Raw genomic sequence first — 20,608 nt, forward strand, 5'->3', positions numbered from 1 at the left:
AAGTTTGTTAGCATATGTATTGTGCTGTTAAAGCCATAGAATGAATGCCCTCCCTAGCCAGGTTCTTCTCCTTTAAGGAGCAGAGCACAGCCCCACCTCACACCTCCGGAATGGGGGGCTAGCCCCAAGGCTTTCTGATACCCCGTACCTGCTAAAAATCTCTTGCCGGTACTGCATACTGGAGGGTACCACCCTAATTGCACTACTGTTTCCAGTCCTATGAGTCTATGAATCAGCACAAGTTAAATTAGCCTTAAAGTGGCTCTATTTTATGCTAAGGGCCCCACTGTCCCCATGGCCAGATCCAGGAACGGGGCTGGAAGTGTGAAAAGATGACTTCCAGTTACTTTGGATCCCACTTGAATCCTGTGCCAAGTGCAGCTGGGCTGGACCTGAGTGGATCCAAGCCCAAATAAACCAGGTTAAATTGCCAGTCACAGTTGTCTATTTAACATATCGATCATGATTCTCGTTGGTTTTTACGCTGGAGTGTATGAGAATACCGTGACTACTACAGGTGGGAACTGTAGATCAGAACACAGCCCCTTAGAATAGCCCTGTCTGAAGAAAGAGAGATCGATCTATATCTAACACGCATTTAGGAAACGCCCCTGCGAAATGCCTATTTCATTTGGTTGCCGTCTCTCTGAAAGTCTGACTCACAGTCTAGGACAATGATTACATGTTTTCCACTCAGCCGAGTTTCTTTCAAGCTTGAACTCGTCTTTAACAGGGGGTGGCTGGGGCTGCTTAGATAGGGAGCGTGGAGAAGTGGGGCACCTGACCCTGGTGGTGTTGTGACCCGCTGAGAATAGCGCACTTTGGCTGGCAGGCTTCAAACGCCGCCACATCCCTTCCCCGCGCTCTGCAGCCGCCCCTGCTGTAAGGGAAGGGCCAGAGGCTGTGTCAGGGCGGGGGGAGCAGGTCTGTCTATTTTGGAGCCCGCAGCCGCCGCAGCAGGGAGGAAGGTTGTGAAGAGCTCCGTGTAAAGCGAGAGGGCGGGGTGGAGCCGCAATAAGGAGCTTCTTTCAGTCCCTGAGCGGGCATTCCCCTCCCTGCGGCCAGCTCCGGCGGGACGGGAGCCGCGAGCCGCTTTGCACACTCCCAGAGCAGGATGCTGTTCCCAGGCCTGGCTGCACCGAGCGGCTCCGCTCCGCTCTCCTTCGTTCATCTCGTCTCGTGTCTCCTGGCAGCGTCGGCTGCCGCTGCGGCCGGGTATGGACGAGGGCGAGCCGCGGGGGGCAGAGGGAGGCTGGCTGGAGGCAAGGCGCAGTGCGTGCTGTGCCCCACTCAGGCCTGAACGCGGTGCTGCAGCGGCCGGATCCTCCCGGATCGGGGCCTCAGTCAGCAGAAAGCGCTGGCCAGTCATTGGCCTCAGCTGGGGCCCGCTGAGACGTTTTCTCCCAGGATGATCATAGCACTGCAAATAAAGGGAGAAACTTTATAGCCAGCTGCATTTCACATGCACTGCGTGAAAAGTTAATGTTCCCCCCTTAGACAGTGAGTCATGGATAGGAGGAACCAGAGAAATCCCACTGCTTTTCTGTGCTAGTGCGCTTTATGTTCAATAACATCCCAGCTAGGGAATGTGTTTTTAGATCTCCTCTATGTTTTACTGTGATTTGCCCTCTCACATGCTAAATATGTTGTGACACAAAATTACCTTACCCTGCAGCATTGAGATGTGGCTTCCCCTGTTTTCTTTCTTGTTTATTTTCTAGGAGTTTCACAGACTAACCACAACTTTTAGGTACTCCTTTGGGATTTAAGTTGCATTTATTTAGCTTGGGGCCTTAGCCTCCTCCCCCTGAAGTCGGTGGAGGAAGATGAGGCACACAGGCCCCGATCCTGGCTCGGGTTCCATTGACATTAATGGGTCTCTGCCCTGGCACTGAGGTTTGCCTGCATGGAGTAACTTGTATGTTACCAGAAATTAATTTCATAGAATCATAGAATATCAGGGTTGGAAGGGGCCTCAGGAGGTCATCTAGTCCAACCCCCTCAAAGCAGGACCAATTCCCAACTAAATCATCCCAGCCAGGGCTTTGTCAAGCCTGACCTTAAAAACCTCTAAGGAAGGAGATTCCACCACCTCCCTAGGTAACCCATTCCAGTGCTTCACCACCCTCCTAGTGAAAAAGTTTTTCCTAATATCCAACCTAAACCTCCCCAACTGCAACTTGAGACCATTACTCCTTGTTCTGTCATCAGGTACCACTGAGAACAGTCTAGCTCCATCCTCTTTGGAACCACCTTTCAGGTAGTTGAAATCAGCTATCAAATCCCCCCTCATTCTTCTCTTCTGCAGACTAAACAATCCCAGTTCCCTCAGCCTCTCCTCATAAGTCATGTGCTCCAGCCCCCTAATCATTTTTGTTGCCCTCCGCTGGACTCTTTCCAATTTTTCCACATCCTTCTTGTAGTGTGGGGCCCAAAACTGGACACAGTACTCCAGATGAGGCCTCACCAATGTCGAATAGAGGGGAATGATCACGTCCCTCGATCTGCTGGCAATGCCCCTACTTATACAGCCCAAAATACCGTTAGCCTTCTTGGCGACAAGGGCACACTGTTGACTCATATCCAGCTTCTCGTCCACTGTAACCCCTAGGTTCTTTTCTGCAGAACTGCTTCCTAGCCATTCGGTCCCTAGTCTGTAACAGTGCATGGGATTCTTCCGTCCTAAGTGCAGGACTCTGCACTTGTCCTTGTTGAACCTCATCAGGTTTCTTTTGGCCCAATCCTCTAATTTGTCTAGGTCCCTCTGTATCCTATCCCTACCCTCCAGCATATCTACCACTCCTCCCAGTTTAGTGCCATCTGCAAACTTGCTGAGAGTGCAGTCCACGCCATCCTCCAGATCATTAATGAAGATATTGAACAAAACCGGCCCCAGGACCGACCCCTGGGGCATTCCACTTGAAACCGGCTGCCAACTAGACATGGAGCCGTTGATCCCTACCCGTTGAGACCGACGATCTAGCCAGCTTTCTATCCACCTTATAGTCCATTCATCCAGCCCATATTTCTTTAACTTGCTGGCAAGAATACTGTGGGAGACTGTATCAAAAGCTTTGCTAAAGTCAAGGAATAACACATCCACTGCTTTCCCCTCATCCACAGAGTCAGTTATCTCCTCATAGAAGGCAATTAGGTTAGTCAGGCATGACTTGCCCTTTGGTGAATCCATGCTGACTGTTCCTGATCACTTTCCTCTCCTCTAAGTGCTTCAGAATTGATTCCTTGAGGACCTGCTCCATGATTTTTCCAGGGACTGAGGTGAGGCTGACTGGCCTGTAGTTCCCCGGATCCTCCTTCTTCCCTTTTTTAAAGATGGACACTACATTAGCCTTTTTCCAGTCATCCGGGACCTCCCCCGATTGCCATGAGTTTTCAAAGATAATGGCCAATGGCTCTGCAATCACATCTGCCAACTCCTAAGTTTGCTTCCTGACTTGATTGCTATCTACTAAAATGGGAAAGAATGAATGAGTTAAACTGGACACTGGCACTGACACTACCTTATGAATAAAGTATCTTCAGTGTAATTTCCCTCTATTAGAGGGAGGTGAAATGATTGGGCTTGTACAGTAATGCTGTTATGCTTATAAGAAGCACACAAATCTTTTTAAAGGGGATAAGGCAATCCGCCGCGTTTATTGAGAGCACAATTTAAGCATTAAAATCAGCATATGCTTCCATTCGCTCACACACACATACACCCCAAAAGGTTCTGCAGCTGGATCTTCTAGTTACCAGTCCTTAGTGTTGCTCGGTCAGTTCCAGTGGCCAGCTGAAACTGCACATGAGGGAGGGGAGCTGGGCCTCTGGTGAACGCGTTCGAAGCTCCGATGTTGATGCAGAACGAACCCAAAGTCCCATGGCAATACACCCTTCTTTTATAGTAATAAGCTCCCATACAAACCTATGGACCTTGCTGTGGCACACCTGTCAATCACAAGGTATTCAAGGTTGTTCTTAATCATCATTATTTTGAGTTGTTACCGGGAGGATCTGCAGCTGTTTCTTATCTCATCCCTCTGGCTCAACTCCTTATATCTTGTCCTTGGGGTGTATGCCTTTGCTTTAGGGTCATCAATCTGCCATCCAGGTGATTCTGATAATAAAGTTGGTGCCTCTCGACTCCTCCCCTCCCCTCTTGATCATTTGGCCCAGCTGTCTTTTTTCAGTTAATTAGTATACCATACATTCTTCACTCACACACCAAACAGTAAATAAGACAATAATTACAGCCATAAAACTTCTGTCTTTCTAAGAACAATCATTAACACAATCAGCAAAGAATAAACTCAGAACAATTTCTACTTATTAATTCAAGGCTAGCAAAATGGAGTACAATTTACTCGAGACAATTTCTCCCCATTAGGCTTTCGCCTACATTGTTTGTATAAGCCTCTGCTCCAACATGCAGTAGGGTGAACATAAGAACAGCCATACTGGGTCAGACCAAAGGTCCATCTAGCCCAGTATTCTTCGAACAGTGGCCAATGCCAGGTGCCCCAGAGGGAATGAACAGAACAGGTAATCATCAAGTGATCCATCCCCGGCACCCATTCCCAGCTTCTGGCAAACAGAGGGTAGGGACACCATCCCTGCCCATCCTGGCTAATGGCCATTGATGGACCTATCTTCCATTAATTTATCTAGATCTTTTTTGAACCCTGTTATAGTCTTGTCCTTCACAACATCTTCTTGCAGGGAGTTCCACAGGTTGACAGTGCATTGTGTTAAAAAATACTTCCCTTTGTTTGTTTTAAACCTGCTGCCTATTAATTTCATTTGGTGACTCCTAGTTCATGTGTTATGAGCAGGGCCGGCTCTACTGTTTTTGCCTCCCCAAGCAGTGTGCCGAATTGCCGCCGGGGATGGCGGGGGCAGTCCGTGTGCTGTTAGGGCGGCACGCGCGTTTCCGCAGTGGTGGCAATGAAGCTGCCGCCGAATTGCTGCAGCGGGCAGCTGAACATAGAAGCTGCCGCCGAATTGCCGCAGCTGCAGAAATGCATGTGCCGCCCTAGCGGCAAACGGACTGCCCCTGCTGTCCGCGGCGGCAATTTGGCGCACTGCTTGGGGTGGCAAAAATACACGCACTGCCGCCCCTTGCAGATTGCCGCCCTAAGCACCTGCTTGGAATGCTGGTGCCTGGAGCCGGCCCTGGTTATGAGAAGGAGTAAATAACAGTTCCTTATTTACTTTCCAGGGCCGGCTCCAGGCACCAGCCGACCAAGCACGTGCTTGGGGCGGCACCTTGGGGCAGGGCGGCGCTCGGGTTTTTATTTATTTATTTATTTATTGGTTCGTCGGGGCAGCGCTGGAGGGGTTTTCTTTGTTTCCGCATGCGGCGCTCGGGGGGGCGGGGCTTCGGGCGGCACGGCGCTGGGGGGGCGGGACTTCGGGCGGCGCGGCGCTGGGGGGGCGGGGGCTGGCGCGGCATGGTGCTCGGAGGGGGGGTGGGGCTCGGCGCTCGGAGAGGGGGCGGGGGCTTGGTGCGGTGCTGGGGGGGCAGGGGCTGGCGCGGCACAGCGCTCGGAGGGGGGGCGGGGGCTGGTGCGGCACGGTGCTCGGAGGCGGGGCAGAGGCTTTGGGCGGCGCAGTGCTCGGAGGGGCGGGGCTTCGGGCGGCGTGGCGCTTGGAGGGGCGGGGATTTCGGCAGCGCTGGGGGGGGGGGGTTGGCTGCGCAGCGCTCGCGGGGGGATGGCACTCTTCTTTTTTGCCTGGGGCGGCAAAAAAGTTAGAGCCGGCCCTGTTACTTTCTCCACACCAGTCACGATTTTATAGACCTCTATCATATCCCCCCTTAATTGTCTCTTTTCCAAGCTGAAAAGTTCCAGTTTTATTAATCTCTCCTCCTACGGAAGCCGCTCCATACCCCTAATCATTTTTGTTGCCCTTTTCTGAACCTTTTCCAATGCCAATATATCTTTTTTGAGATGGGACGACCACATCTGCATGCAGTATTCAAGATGTGGGTGTACCATGGATTTATATAGAGGCAATATGATATTTTCTGTCTTATTATCTATCCCTTTCTTAATGATTCCCAACTTTCTGTTTGCTGTTTTGACTGCTGCTGCACATTGAGTGGATGTTTTCAGAGAACTATCCACAATGACTCCAAGATCTCTTTCTTGAGTGGTAACAGTAATTTAGACCCCATCATTTTATATGTGTAGTTGGGATTTTGTTTTCCAATGTGCATTACTTTGCTTTTATCAACATTGAATTTCATCTGCCATTTTGTTGCTCAGTCACTCAGTTTTGAGAGATCCTTTTGTAGCTCTTTGCAGTCTGCCTGGGACTTAATTATCTTGAGTAATTTTGTATCATCTGCAAATGTTGCCACCTCACTCTTTACCCCTTTTTCCAGATCATGTATGAATATGTTAAATAGGACCCAGTACAGACCCCTGGGGACACCACTATTTACCTCTCTCCATTCTGAAAACTGACCATTTATTTCTACCCTTTGTTTCCTATCTTTTAACCAGTTACCAAATCCATGAGAGAACCTTCCTTTTTATCTCATGATTGCTTACTTTGCTTAAGAGCCTTTGGTGAGGGATATTGTCAAAGGCTTTCTGAAAATCTAAGTACACTATATCCACTGGATCCCCCTTGTCCATGTGCTTGTTGACCTCCCAAAGAATTCTAGGATATTGGTGAGGCATGATTTCCCTTTACAAAAAACATGTTGAATATTCCCCAACAAATTATGTTCATCTATGTGTCTGACAATTTTGTTCTTTACTATAGATTCAACCAGTTTGCCCGGTACTGAAATCAGGCTTACTGGCCTGTAATTGCCAGGGTCACCTCTGGAGCCCCATGTAAAAATTGGCATCACATTAGCTATCCTCCAGTCATTTGGTACAGAAACTGATTTAAATGATAGGTTACAGACTACAGTTAGTAGTCCTGCAATTTCACATTTGAGTTCCTTCAGAACTCTTGTGTAAATACCATCTGCTCCCAGTGTCTTATTACTGTTTAGTTTATTAATTTGTTCCAAAACCTCCTCTTATGACACCTCAATCTGGGACAGTTCCTCAGATTTATCACCTAAAAAGAATGGCTCAGGTTTGGGAATGTCCCTCACATCCTCAGCCGTGAAGACCGATGCAAAGAATTCATTTAGTTTCTCCACAATGGCCGTATCGTCCTTGAGTGCTCCATTAGCATCTCGATCGTTCAGTAGCCCCACTGGTTGTTTAGCAGGCTTCCTGCTTCTGATGTAAAATTTTTTTCACTATTAGTTTTTGAGTCTTTGGCTAGCTGTTCTTCAAATTCTTTTTTGGCCTTCCTAATTATATTTTTACACTTCATTTGCCGGAGTTTATGCTCCTTTCTATTTTTCTCACTAGGAATTAACTTCCACTTTTTAAAGGATGCCTTTTTGCCTCTCACTGCTTCTTTTACTTTGTTGTTTAGCTATGGCGGCTCTTTTTTGGTTCTCTTACTATGTTTTTCAGTTTGTGGTATACATTTAAGTTGAGCGTCTATTAAATGTATTTAAATAAAATCTATTTAAAAAGTTTCCATGCAGCTTGCAGGGATTTTACTTTTGGTGCTGTACCTTTTAATTTCTGTTTAACAAACCTCCTCATTTTTGTGTAGTTCCCCTTCCTGAAATTAAATGCTACAGTGTTGGGCCACTGTGGTGTTTTCCCCACCACAGGGCTGTTAAATTTAATTATATTATGGTCACTATTACCAAGAGGTCCAGCTATATTCACCTCTTGGGCAGATCCTGTGCTCCACTTAGGACTAAATCAAGAATTGCCTCTTCTCTTGTGGGTTCCAGGACTAGCTGCTTCAAGAAGCAGTCATTTAAGGTGTCAAGAAACTTTATCTCTGCATCCTCTCCTGAGGTGATATGTACCCGTCAATATGAGGATAGTTGAAATCCCATTATTATTGAGTTTTTTATTTTAATAGCCTCTCTAATCTCCCTGAGCATTTCACAGTCACTGGTCAGGTGGTTGGTAACACATCCCTACTGCTATATTCTTATTATTCAAGCATGGAATTACTATCCATAGAGATTCTATGGTACAATTTGGTTCATTGAAGATTTTTAGTTCATTTGATTCTATGCTTTCTTTCACATATAGTGCTACTCCCTCACCAGCACGACCTGTTCTGTCCTTCCGATATATTTTGTACCCTGGTATTACTGTGTCCCATTGACTATCCTCATTCCACCAAGTTTCTGTGATGCCTGTTATATCAATATCCTCATTTAATATGAGGCACTCTAGTTCACCCATCTTATTACTGTATTTAGATTTCTAGCATTGGTACATAAGCACAGTAGGGTGTGTGGGTAACAGCAGAAATACAGAATTTGTCACCAACACAGTTATTGCCTTTTGTAAAACAAGATTATTAAATAGCAGACTATAATGAGTAGATTTGATTTACTCCTCTTCCCCTTCTATGTTTTCCAGACCCACATTTCTGGTGACAGGTCCCCGGAACATTAGGCCTGGTGCAAATGTGACAATTGGGGTAGCTCTGCTGACAGACAGTCCTCCGCAAGTCACAGTGAGAGGTGAAGTGCTCAGAGGGAATGATACCGTGCTACATGGGGAAGTTGTCTTTGAAAAAGGTGAGTTGGCAGGAACAGCCTAGATCAGTGGATCTCAACCTTTCCAGACGACTGTACCCCTTTCAGGAAGCTGATTTTTCTTGCATACCCCAAGTTTCACCTCACTTAAAAAGTACTTGCTTACAAAATTAGACATAAAAATATAAGTGTATTACTGAATATTACTGAAAAATTGCTTACTTTCTCATTTTGTCTGTATGAAATTTTAGTTTGTACTGACTTTGCTAGTGCTTTTTATGTAGCCTGTTGTAAAATTAGGCAAATATCTAGATGAGTTGATGTACCCCCTGGAAGATCTCTGTGTAACCACAGGGATACATATACCCCTGGTTGAGAATCACTGGCCTAGAGAGATTTAAATGAAGATTATCCTCCCCCCTCTTCCCCGAAATATCAGGGCTGTTAAAAATACATTAAAACATGAATTTTATTGGACTTGTTTTACCAAGTATGGTCAATCAAAGAAGAAAAATTCTATTTCCATCTAAATATAGTTAAAGGTGGAACGGTTTGCTGAATAGTTAATGGTTTGTATGTGTGTGTGCCCAAACTCATTATAAGCACTTTGAAAATAATATGTGTAGTAGGGGAGTGTCATATGATATGGTACCTGTCTGGATCTTAAAAGGACTCTGGACACTGGGGCCACATGAGTCCAATATAGAAACCCAGGGCTGTCCCTAGCTATTCTGGGGCCCTATGCAGCCCCCCCCACCGGGGTGTGTGTGTGGGGCTCCAGGCCTTGGCAGAGGTGGGGGGACTGGCCCCAGGCCTCCATGGTGGGGGCTGGCTTGGGAGGCAGGAGGGAACCACCCCCCAGCACTCACCGGCGACGCGGCTGGGGGCCGGGTCCCTGCACTTCCCTCTGCTGATGAGTGCAGGCCTGGCCCTGCTGCACTCCTCAGGGGAGGGAAGAGTTGGGCTGGGGTGGAGCAGTGGCGGGAAGAGGCGGGGTGGGGACGGAGCAGGGCGGGGGCTTTGGGGAAGGGGTGGAGTGGGGGCGGAGGTGGGGCGGAGCAGGGGCGGGAAGAGGTGAGGCTGGGGCGGGGCAGGGGTGGGCAGCCTGGGGAAGAGGTGGGGCAGGGGCTGGAGCAGCATGCAGCTGCGCAGGGCACCAGGAAATTTGGTGCCCTACACAGCTGCGTACTTTGCATATGGGTAAGGACGGCCCTGCAGAAACCCCCTCTCTTTCCTATGTTTACTGGGAGGATTCAGAGACCAGGCAGGAGCATGTGAAGTGTCAAAGCCACTCATAAAGCAACCAAGCCCCATTGCTTTATATATATTAGGCAGACTGAGAAAAAGTGTGGGGCCAGTGTGGGGAGGAGGCTGCCCTGATCACATAATGAGGTGGCTATCACTCAGAAGAGTAGAGTGAGAAGGTCTCTCTTTATTTTGAGGCTATGGCCCAGAGTCTGAGCTGTACGGCTCAAGGGGTGAAGGCCACCTTTGTGACCCCTGAATTCTGGTGCTGGCTGATGACTGCTCCTGTTTATGTTGTAAGTTTAGAGTAGTCTGAGAGCTGCTGTAATATATGCTCAGGTGGCTATAGCTCATACTGGCAAGTCTGGCAGCTAGGAATAGCTGGAGCACTGAGGTGCTTCATACCTTGGATCTGCTCCAAAAGAGTGTTTATTATTGTTTCATTATAATTGTCCACCTTTGGGCCCAGATCCCAAAGTTAATTGAAGTCAGTGGAAAAGCTCCCATTTATTTCAGTGGGCTTTGGATCAGGACCTTGAAGATGTAGAGCAGGGCACATATTCATTAGAAAATAGGCTGAACGCCCCAAACTCATTCAATGAGATGGTGGATGAGAATAGCTGCCACAAACATGGAAGGGCCCATTCCACTATCAAGTCCCCAAATCATCCAATCCATTCCCCAAGGGGCTACAAATTGTGAACTCAACTGTAACAAATACATGTAAGTTAATAAGAGGTCACAATAGCCTATAACAGGGTTTGGCAACCTTCAGCACGCGGCCCATCAGGGGAATCCGCTGGCAGGCCACAAGACATTTTCTTTATGTTGACAATCCTCAAGCATGGCCCCATGCTGCTCCCAGTGGCTGCGGTTCGCCATTCCCGCAGCTCCCGTTGGCCGGGATCGGTGAACCGCGGCCACTGGGAGCTGTGTGGGGCCATGCCTGCGGAGGGTCAACATAAACAAAATGTCAAGCAGCCCTCCAGTGGATAACCCTGATGGGCCACATGCCGAAGGTTGCCGACCTCTGGCCTATAATAACGAATGTTGATGGGAGAAGGTCTGAAAGGGAGACAGACTGAATTAGTCCAAACAAAAAGGCCTACTCATATTCAAGGACCATGTTAGGATCATGCTTGGCAAATAAGACAATTGTGGAACCAGAAATCAGTGAACCAAAATTGGTGTGTCAGAAATGAGGCCTAACTGGTGGACAAAATAATGAGAGGATGGGCTATTCAACCCATCACTTCCTTTTGGGTCTGTGATGGGGTGGTCCACCCCACACAAGTTTTGAGCAGGTTAATATGGGCCAGAAGAGGCCAGTTAACTTTATATGCTGCACCTGGAGTAAAGCCAGGGCTTGATAAGCTTTAATGGCAGATGAAGCCCAGCTGGGGGAGAAGCTGAGAGAGGAGTATAAAGCCAGGAAATGAGAGCACAAGGAGATCTGCAGACACCCCCTACAGGAAAAGGGGATTGGCTAGAGTCAAGGAGGAAATGCAGGGGGAGAGTAAGCTATGGGTCCAGTCCTGGACCAGGGAATTTGACAAGAGGCGTAGGGATGAAGAAGCTACAGGGAGTGGAGGAAGTTCTGGTGGAAAATCCAGAGATAGGCAATGAGATAGAGAGATGGGTAGGAAGGAGCCCAGAGAAAGAGCAATAGGGTCTGAGACTAAGGAGACCTATATTGATTGTCATAGTGTCCCTGGGTTGGATCCCGGAATAGTGCGTGGGCCTGGGTTCCTCTACCAGCCACTGGCAAAGTGGCACAGGACTTGGAGTTGGAATAGAAGATTGTTTGAGATGGCATATGGACAGCTTGTCCCATGGGACTTTGTTACCCCAGAATGGGGGGGACTATATAGTGACCTGGCTGGAGGACTGAGTTACGAAGATCGAGCACCCTGAGTTACAGAGAGAGAGGGGCCACAGCATGAGTGATGGACAGAAGGTGGTGCCAGGTGGGGCAAAAGCTAATTCCCAGACCCAGCCAAAAGGAGGTGCACCTGCGGTGTGCGGAACTCCTTTATTGGGTCTTAAAGAAAGAGACTTTGAGGGAAAAAATTGGCTACTGGAGTGAGCTTCCCCATTGTGCCTGCACCCTCACCATTTCATGGGACCCTGGGCCTTTGTCATTGTGACCCTAAGAGGTGTCCTGACCAGCTGGGCCAGAAAGAGGGACCTTGATGACATTTTCACCTCTGCTGAGTCCAGCTGAATCCCAAACACTTCCTGGGGTGAAATGGGATCAGACTTTAGCAATAACAGCAGCTCCAGCCCACCTCAACTAACTTGTTCTCCTTTCTCCAAAAGGACAGTTATTACCATCTTTGATACCATCTACGTGGATTGTCAAACAAGGGGGTTTTCCTTCTAAAATCTCTTGCCAGGGAAAGGGAACAAGGGATATTGTTAAAATGAAAGCCTTACTTAATACTTTACATTTCAAATGTTTTAACTGTTTTTCCCTTCTTTTCTTTATCTTTAATAAAAGTTTAAAAAAAAATTAATGGTGTGTTTGCCATGGTACTAAGCAGTCCAAGGCTACTGTATACCAAATTCTGGACCTTGTTTAACAATTTTTCGTGTTGGACAATGACTGGGTTATGCTAACACCTGGGCCCCTATATTCCATCTAAATTAAAACAACAGAGCCTGATTATGAAATTGACTTTAAGCTAGAGTGAAAACCAACAGTCTGTTTTCATTATCTGTACAATACTGAATGATGTGAAAAAAGTCAATATACAGCATAAGTGTGGAAAGAAAATTAAGTTTTAAAAATACTTTTACTTGTAATAACATCTGTTAGAATTTAAGGAAACTGGAAAAACATTTTGATTCATAAAATATGACTTAGGTTAAGCTTTATTTGTTTAAGCCAAAATGAAGTAGAGCTGCTTTATCGACCGAGGAGCATACAAAATACTGGGGGGTGTGTGTGTCCTAAATTAGATGTTACAGCTCAAGAAAGAGTCATTGTGGATAGTTCTTTGAAAACATCTGCCCAATGTGCAGCGGCAGTCAAAAAAGCTAACAATATTAGGAACCATTAGGAAAGGTATAGTTAATAAGACAGAAAATATCAAAATGCCACTGTATAAATCCATGGTATGTCCACACATTGAATACTACATGCACGTCTGGTTTCCCCATCTCAAAAAAGATATATTAGAATTGGAAAAAGTACAGAGAAGGGCAACAAAAACGATTTGGGGGTATGGAACAGCTTCTCTATGGGGAGAGGTTAAAAAGACTGGGACTGTTCGTCTTAGAAAAGTGATGACTAATGGGGGATATGATAGAGGTTTATAAAATTATGATGTGTGGAGAAAGTGAATAGGTAAGTGTTATTTACTTCTTCGCATGACACAAGAACAAGGGGGTCACCAAATGAAATTAATAGGCAATAGGTTTAAAACAAACAAAAGGAAGTACTTCACACAACACACAGCCAACCTGTGGAACTTGTTGCCAAGGGATGTTGTGAAGGCCAAAAGTATAACTGGGTTCAAAAACGGATTAGATAAGTTCATGGAGGACAGGTCCATTGGATGACATTAGCCAAGATGGTCAGGGATGCAACCCCGTATTCTGGGTGTCCCTAAACCTCTGACTGCCAGAATCTGGGATACGATGATGATAAGGGATGGATCACTGAATAAATTGACTTGTTCTGTTCATTCCCTCTGGAGCATCTGGCACCAGCCAACTGGTGGAAGACAGGACACTGGGCTAGATGGACCACTGGTCTGATCCAGTTTGGCCATTCTTATAATCTGCTTGAAAATAGCGTTCATCATTTGTATGCGTTAACTGTAAATTTCTTGGAATAGTAAATTAATTTATATGCATTGATTGTACATCTCCTCTGTAGTGAAAGAAACTACTGTTAATAGAATTAACTTTGTACTGGAGAGCTGAAAGAAAAAACTGTTAATAGAATTAACTTTGAACTAGAGAGCTATAAAAATTATCTTCCAAATGAATATTTGCTAAACATGACAGAGGCTGTGAGAATGACTAGCAAGCTCAGACAGGTACAGTGATCATCCATGTCAATACTGGAAAAATTGTTCTTGCCAGAAGTTGTTGTGCATACTTAATAATATGGCTCTGACGTGAAACCGTGGAAAACACTGATGAATGGTAAGCTGTAAAAGAACAATTTAGTAAGGATGAAAATACTAGATATGCTGAATCCCTTGTGTTAACATAAACATATCACACTGTTTCTTTTCCGTATAGCTAATAATCTTCAGCTGTGCCAAGTGACTCATTGATGGTTGCGGAGGATATACTTGAAAATCTGAAATGTGGTTGCTATGAAATTGTGAGGCAACGGCAGCTGGGTAGGGTGACGTGAGACTCATACATCCTCAGTTCTCTGAGTGTCTGTGGTTTAAAACAAAAATAGAAGCGGCGAGAAGTACTTCCAACTCTTTAAGAAAAAAAGTACTATGGGATTGTACAGTTGTTGAACACCCTAAAGCTAAATGATAATGGACCCTGATGATTTTTTTGCAGAAAGACAGGGGTAACATTCCTGTGTAGTACTCCAACTGTGCAGTGCAATTAGAATAACTTCTACAATGCAGTCATGAACAAAAGGCAGGTAGCTTAGAATCATAGAAAAGCAGGGTAGGAAGGGACCTCGAGAGATAATCTAGTCCAGTCCCTGGTGCTGAGGCAGGACCAAGTACACCTAGACCATCCCTGACAGGTGTTTAACCTCTAACTTATTAAAACTTGCAGTGACAGGGATTCCACAACCTCCGTTGATAACCTATTCCAGAGCTTAACTACTCTTTGAGTTAGATTTTTTTTCTTAATATCTAACCTAAATCTCTCTTGCTACAGCCCATTAGTTATTATCCTGCCTTCTGTGGGCATGGAGAACAATTGATCATTGTCCTCTTTTAACAGCCTTTAACATCTTTGAAACCTGTTATTAGGTCTCCTTCTCAGTCTTCTTTTCTCAAGACTAAACATACCCAGGTTTTTTAATTTTCCCTTAGTCAGTGCAGACTGAGGGACCCCAGTGAGAGACACTATCAGAATCTAGCCTGGAAATCTGCAAGCCCCTGATTGAACAGAAACTAGATTGGAGAGGACACTCCAGGCACCAGGCATGAAGAGACTTAACCCTCGACTGGACTGACCCAGGGGCTCAAACAAGAACCACTATTGCTCACTTTGAACTAAAACTGTTTAAACCTCTGTATCTAGGGTATTTGCAACATTTTTTGCCAGCCCTGGTAAAATAACCTTCCCCTTAGCCATATGTCTGAGTGGTTATTGGGACTCACCAGGGCTAGCTGCCTACAAGGCCTAGCTGCTGAAGCACCTACAATGCTTGCCTCCAAGTCATGGTACGCCTGGCATGCTACTGGCACGGAAGGGGTTGGTGTACTCCAGCACTGAGCAGCTGCAATAATTACACAGTTAATGCACTCCCAAGGTGCTGCACCACTGCTTCCTGCCAGACCACTCCTCTCCAAGGAGAAAGGGTGAACATTAAACAAAATAAATCCAAGGTAAATCTCACATTTTCTGATTGTCCAGAGGTCTTGTGTCCTCAGCAAGTCTGGTAGAGTCCCAATAGTCAGAAGTCCCAGACAGCTGAACCTCCCACAGTTCTCCCTTCAAGGAGGTAAGAGTGTAGGTCTGTTCACTTCCACTGTCTGCCAACAGCTGTATATTCTTAAGAAGGTGATGTTTGGGGCTTCAAGTGGAAGAGACCTGTATATGACTGAGAAGTATCCAATCACAAATGACTCTGTCTAGGCTGGCAACTTATCCTCACTCCCTGGCCTAACATACATCCTTGGTAACAGTTATATAGTCCTACAAGTGTTTCTAGGACGTTGTTGGAGACTATTGGAGAAGGAACTGAATAGCTATAGAGGAATTCAGCTATGGCAGAAAGGATGATGATGTGGCACAACCATTAGCATGGTAATGGGTGTTATACAGCACTCATTTATAGGGCTTTCCAGTAGCTCTGTGACCAGCATCACCACCTCCACACCCACTCTTGGTGAACACACAGTACCCACTGGAATGACTACACTTCTTACACTGGGTTGACATCAGCCACAATGTATATTTCAGGCCCAGTGTGTTCACAGCCTTGGGCATTTTGACTCAGCTGCTGCAGTTGAGCTGTTTGATTCTAGTAAACTGGCCATTGGCTCATGCAGATGAGGTGAGAATGGATCCCATCACTGTCCTGTGTGATGTCCTTCATGGCTCTGTTGAATGAGAGAGAAAATAGCAGAATTCTGAAGTCAACTCTGTTTCTAACCTGTTGTTCACACTCTGGAGTAGTTACTGCTAATCCCTGCTACTTCTGCTACACCCTCATTTGTTCTGGTCGTGAATGTGGAACCGCAACTTCTTTTCTGCCTAACCCCCCTCCCTTTTTATCTGACTCATGAAGATATCCCCTAGGCAGCACACACAGGCTGTGCAGCTGGTTCTGCAACCATGTGCTGAATTTAGAGTTGCTTTTACTGTCTATTGAGAAACACACTGCTTGGAAGCAGAGTGCATTTGCACTGCCTCAGGAGATGCATAGGGATTTTGCCAGCACGTCTCAATATTGCAATGGAAAAATCTGTGGTTTCTTGAGATTAATTGCACCGTGTATTTCCCCTGGAGGTACAGGATTAGTGGTTGGGCAAAACAGGCAGGAGACACATCCCTCCACTTACATCCTGAAGTGTTAGGCACTATAGAAATACCTAGACAGCTAGCAAGTCATCAGAAAACCCAGGGAACTCCAAACATACATGGGTGTCCTTGCTGCCTTTGTGAGACTCCTAGAACCACATCCAGCATTTGGCAGCATGGCTGACTTCCATGCCCTACTGCCATTGCCTCCTTACTTGTGGAGGCATCCATGTGACCTATTCAGTTAGGGTTAAAGTGGGCATATCAGGAGATGGTGCTGATTCAGCCATGATGCATTCCAGTGTAGATTAAGCATTTGGATGGGGAAATTTGGTATATGATGGCTATCCCTAACTGCTTCCCCCCATTTCCCATTTGGTACAGATATGCTGTGAATATGTCATGCTGTTGTGTGACAGGTGCTTATTTCCTGTGGGCAGGAAATTGCTTAGTCTTTGTTGACCTGTGTAAGAGATTCCCAGTAATTTTTGAAACCATCTCTAGATTATTATATGTCATCACCCCTGTAGTGTCTGAGTGCCTCCCAAATAATTAAACAAGACCGATACAAAAGAAAACACTCTTGTTTCACCACCTTTAAGAGGAACTAGAATAAATATTTGGATGCTTTGTTTTTTTAAGTGAGTGAGTTTAAGGAGTGAGTTGACTTGTCTATACTGGAAATGTGCCCATTACAGCCCTCACCTGTGTAGCTGCACCAGAGCAAATCATGGACAGGCTAAGCTGCAATTTATACTAGTGCATTTCAAGCAGGGTAACTGCATTAGTAAAAAGAACAGCAAATAGCAACTTTCTCTGTCTATGCTAGGGGTTCACACTAGTGTAGCTAAACTGATGGCTGGTCACCAGTGCCTGAAATCTTTGGAGATAAGGCCTGAGTGCAAGACAAACTCGTGTTTGTCTAGTCATTGAGGGAAAAGTGAGTCAAGGAAGTGAGTTTTGCACCCAGGTTTGAAAGTGATGAGAGCTGTGGTGATTCCTATCTCTTGCAGGAGTGAGTTCCATAGACTACGTCTGGTGTCAAGAAACAACTGTTTCCGGTGCTTGTAGGCCATTCTCTATAAATGGACAGTTTCATTATTTCAGTGAGACGTGGATATAGAGGAAAGTAATGCACAGGGAGGGCCAATCCTTCAGCAACCTGCATGTAACGTGGAGGGAGGAGCACAGGGGCAGGAGGGAAGAGTTTGAAGGAAGAGGCACTAGGCAGCCAGGGAAAGAATTCTCTGTAGTAATTCAGCTCCCTCTCCATCTAGTGCCCCATCCCTGGCCACTGAGCAGTCACAGATTGGTCACGTGCCATTGTAGGCATCTCATCATACCATCCCCTCCATAAACTTATCAAGCTCAGTCTTGAAACCAGTTAGGATTTTTTGCCCGCACTGCTCCCCTTGGAAAGCTGTTCCAGAACTTCACTCCTCTGATGGTCAGAAACCTTTGTCTACTTTCAAGCCTAAACTTGTTGATGGCTTTATATCCATTTGTTCTTGTGTCCACATTGGTGTTTAAATTAAATAAATGTTCTCCCTCCCTGGTATTTATCCCTCTGATGTATTTATAGAGAGCAATCATATCTCCCCTCAGCCTTCTTTTGGTTAGGCTTAACAAGCAAAGATCTTTGAGATTTTCCATTTCTCTGATCATCCTTGTAGTCCTTCTCTGTACTTGTTCCAGTTTGAATTAATCTTTCTTAAACACGGAAGGCCAGAATTGCACACAGTATTCCAGATGAGGTCTCACCAGTGCCTTGTATAATGTTACTAATACTTCCCTTCCCTGTCCCTACTAGAAATATTTTGCCTCATGCATCCTAGGACTGCATTAGCCATTTTTCACAGCTGCATCACATTAGCAGCTCATAGTCATCCTGTGATCAACCAATACATCCAGGTCTTTCTCCTCCTCTGTCATTTCCAACTGATAAGTTTCCATCTTTTAGCAAAAATTCTTCTTGTTAGTCCCTAAGTGCATGACCTTGCACTTTGCACTGTTAAATTTCATCCAATTTCTATTAATCCAGTTTTCAAGGTCATCCAGATCTTCTTGTATGATATTTCAGACCTCCTCTGTATTGGCAATACCTCCCAACTTTGTGTGATTCACAAATTTTATTAGCACACTTTTGTGCCAAGGTCATGAATGAAAATGTTAAATAAGATTGGTCCGAAGACCAATTTCTGAGGAATTCCACTCATAACCTCCCTCCAGCCCAATAGTTTACCTTTCAATGTGACCTACTGCAGTATCCCCCTTAACCAGTTCCTTATCCACCTTTCAATTCTCATATTATTCCCCAGCTTCTCATTTTAACTAATAATTTTCCATGTGGATCTGTATTGAATGCCTTACTGAAATGTAGGTAGATTAGATCTACTGCATTTCCTTTGTCTAAAAAAATCAATTATCTTCTCACAGAAAGAGATCAGGTTGGTCTGGCACGATCTAACTTTTGTAAAACCATGTTGTATTTTATCCCAGCTATTGTTTACCTCTAAATCCTTAACTACTTTCTCTTTCAAAATTTTGTTCCAATACCTTGTATACAATTGAGGTCAAACTAACAGGCCTGTAGTTTCCAAGATCAGTTCTTTTCCTTTTCTTAAAAAATAGGTACTATATTAGCAATTCTCAAGTCATAGGGTACGACCCCTGAGTTTATGGATTCCTTAAAAATCCTTGGTATTGGGCTTGCAATTTCATGTGCCAGTTCCTTTAATATTCTTGGATGGAGATTATCTGCCTCTCCTCTCCCCTCCCCTCCCCCAGTTTCGTCCCATTAAGCTATTTGAGTTTGATTTCGGATGTGGTAATTTCTACTTCAATATCCTTATTTCCATTAGCCACTCTGCTTGTACCCCCAAGCTCCTCATTACACTTATTAAAAACTGAGGCAAAGTATTCATGTAGGCGTTGGGCCATTCCCTGATGATCTTTAATCTCAACCCCATCCTCAGTGCTTAGTGGTCCCACTACTTTCCTTGTTTTCTTTTTATTTATATGACTATCAAACCTTTTACTATTGATTTTAATTTCTTTTGCAAGGTCCAACTTTGGTTGACTTTTGGAAATTCTTACCTTTTCCCTACACTTTCTGACTTCCAGGAGGCAGCTTTCCTTTGCTGATCCTTCCTATCTATCATTCCTTGTAGGCTTTCTGCTTTCTCTTAATAACCTGTTGGAGAGGCTTACTCATCCAGTTTGTTCTGCAACTCTTTTTTCCCCCTCTTGTTTGAGATGCAGGCTTCAGATAGCTTCTGCAACTTTGACTTAAAGTAATTCCAAGCCTCCTTTGCATTCAGATCCTTGAGTTCTTCAGTCCACTCCACTTCCCTGACTAAACCCCTTAATTTTTTAAAGTTTGCTCTTTTGAAATCAAGGATCCTAGTTGCAGTCCTTTGTTTCTTTATCCTTCCATTTAGTTTAAATGAATTAGCTCATGATCACTCGAACCAAGGCTCTTCAACCTTGTTCTTCTATGAGGTCCTCGCTACTTACCAATACTAAATCTAAAATAACATCACCTCTTGTTGGTTGGTGACTACTGTATTTGGTGAAGAAATCTGTCAGCTATCACATCCAGGAATATCTGGGCCCTGCCCATTATTAGTAGCACCTGTCCTCCAATCTGTACCTGGGAAATTAAAGTCTCCCATAATCACACAATTCCTAGTAGAATTTATTTAATTAAAAATATTAAAGATATGGTCTCCATATTAAAAGTCTTTATCCATATCCAAATCCTTGCGGAGCCTCTGGGGCTTGGGTCCATGGTGTTAATTCTTCCATGACTTAACCCCAGTGGCAGAAAACACAATCTATAGTTATGTTGTATAAGCCCAGTACAATTTCAGTTACTATATAGGATAAGAATTTTAACATACTTTAAATAAAACTAAAAAATCAACATATCAAAAATAATTTTCTAGGTTTTCTTTCACAATGGAAAATTAATTTCCTTTTTGTGAATATTTTAGCCCCTGCTCTTTGTTTACGCTGTGGAATGTTTAGAGGGGATGTGCTTATCTGTGTCATAGCAACTGATGAGGATTCTTTCAACGAGGTAACAATAACAGTAAT

The 20,608-nt window shown here is 45.1% G+C and overlaps 1 protein-coding gene across 1 annotated transcript in view; it reads left to right on the plus strand.

Moving 5' to 3' along the window:
• Positions 1–1,114: 1,114 nt before the first annotated feature.
• Positions 1,115–20,608, plus strand: part of CD109 (CD109 molecule) — a 109,088-nt gene continuing 89,594 nt past the window's right edge. Inside the window, exons 1-2 of the mRNA XM_065401363.1 lie at positions 1,115–1,215; positions 8,466–8,626. Coding sequence (XP_065257435.1) covers positions 1,115–1,215; positions 8,466–8,626 — 262 coding nt within the window. The remainder of the gene's footprint in view (positions 1,216–8,465; positions 8,627–20,608) is intronic.

The sequence above is a fragment of the Emys orbicularis genome, chromosome 3 (genome assembly GCF_028017835.1).
Source record: "Emys orbicularis isolate rEmyOrb1 chromosome 3, rEmyOrb1.hap1, whole genome shotgun sequence".
Lineage (NCBI taxonomy): Eukaryota > Metazoa > Chordata > Testudines > Emydidae > Emys > Emys orbicularis.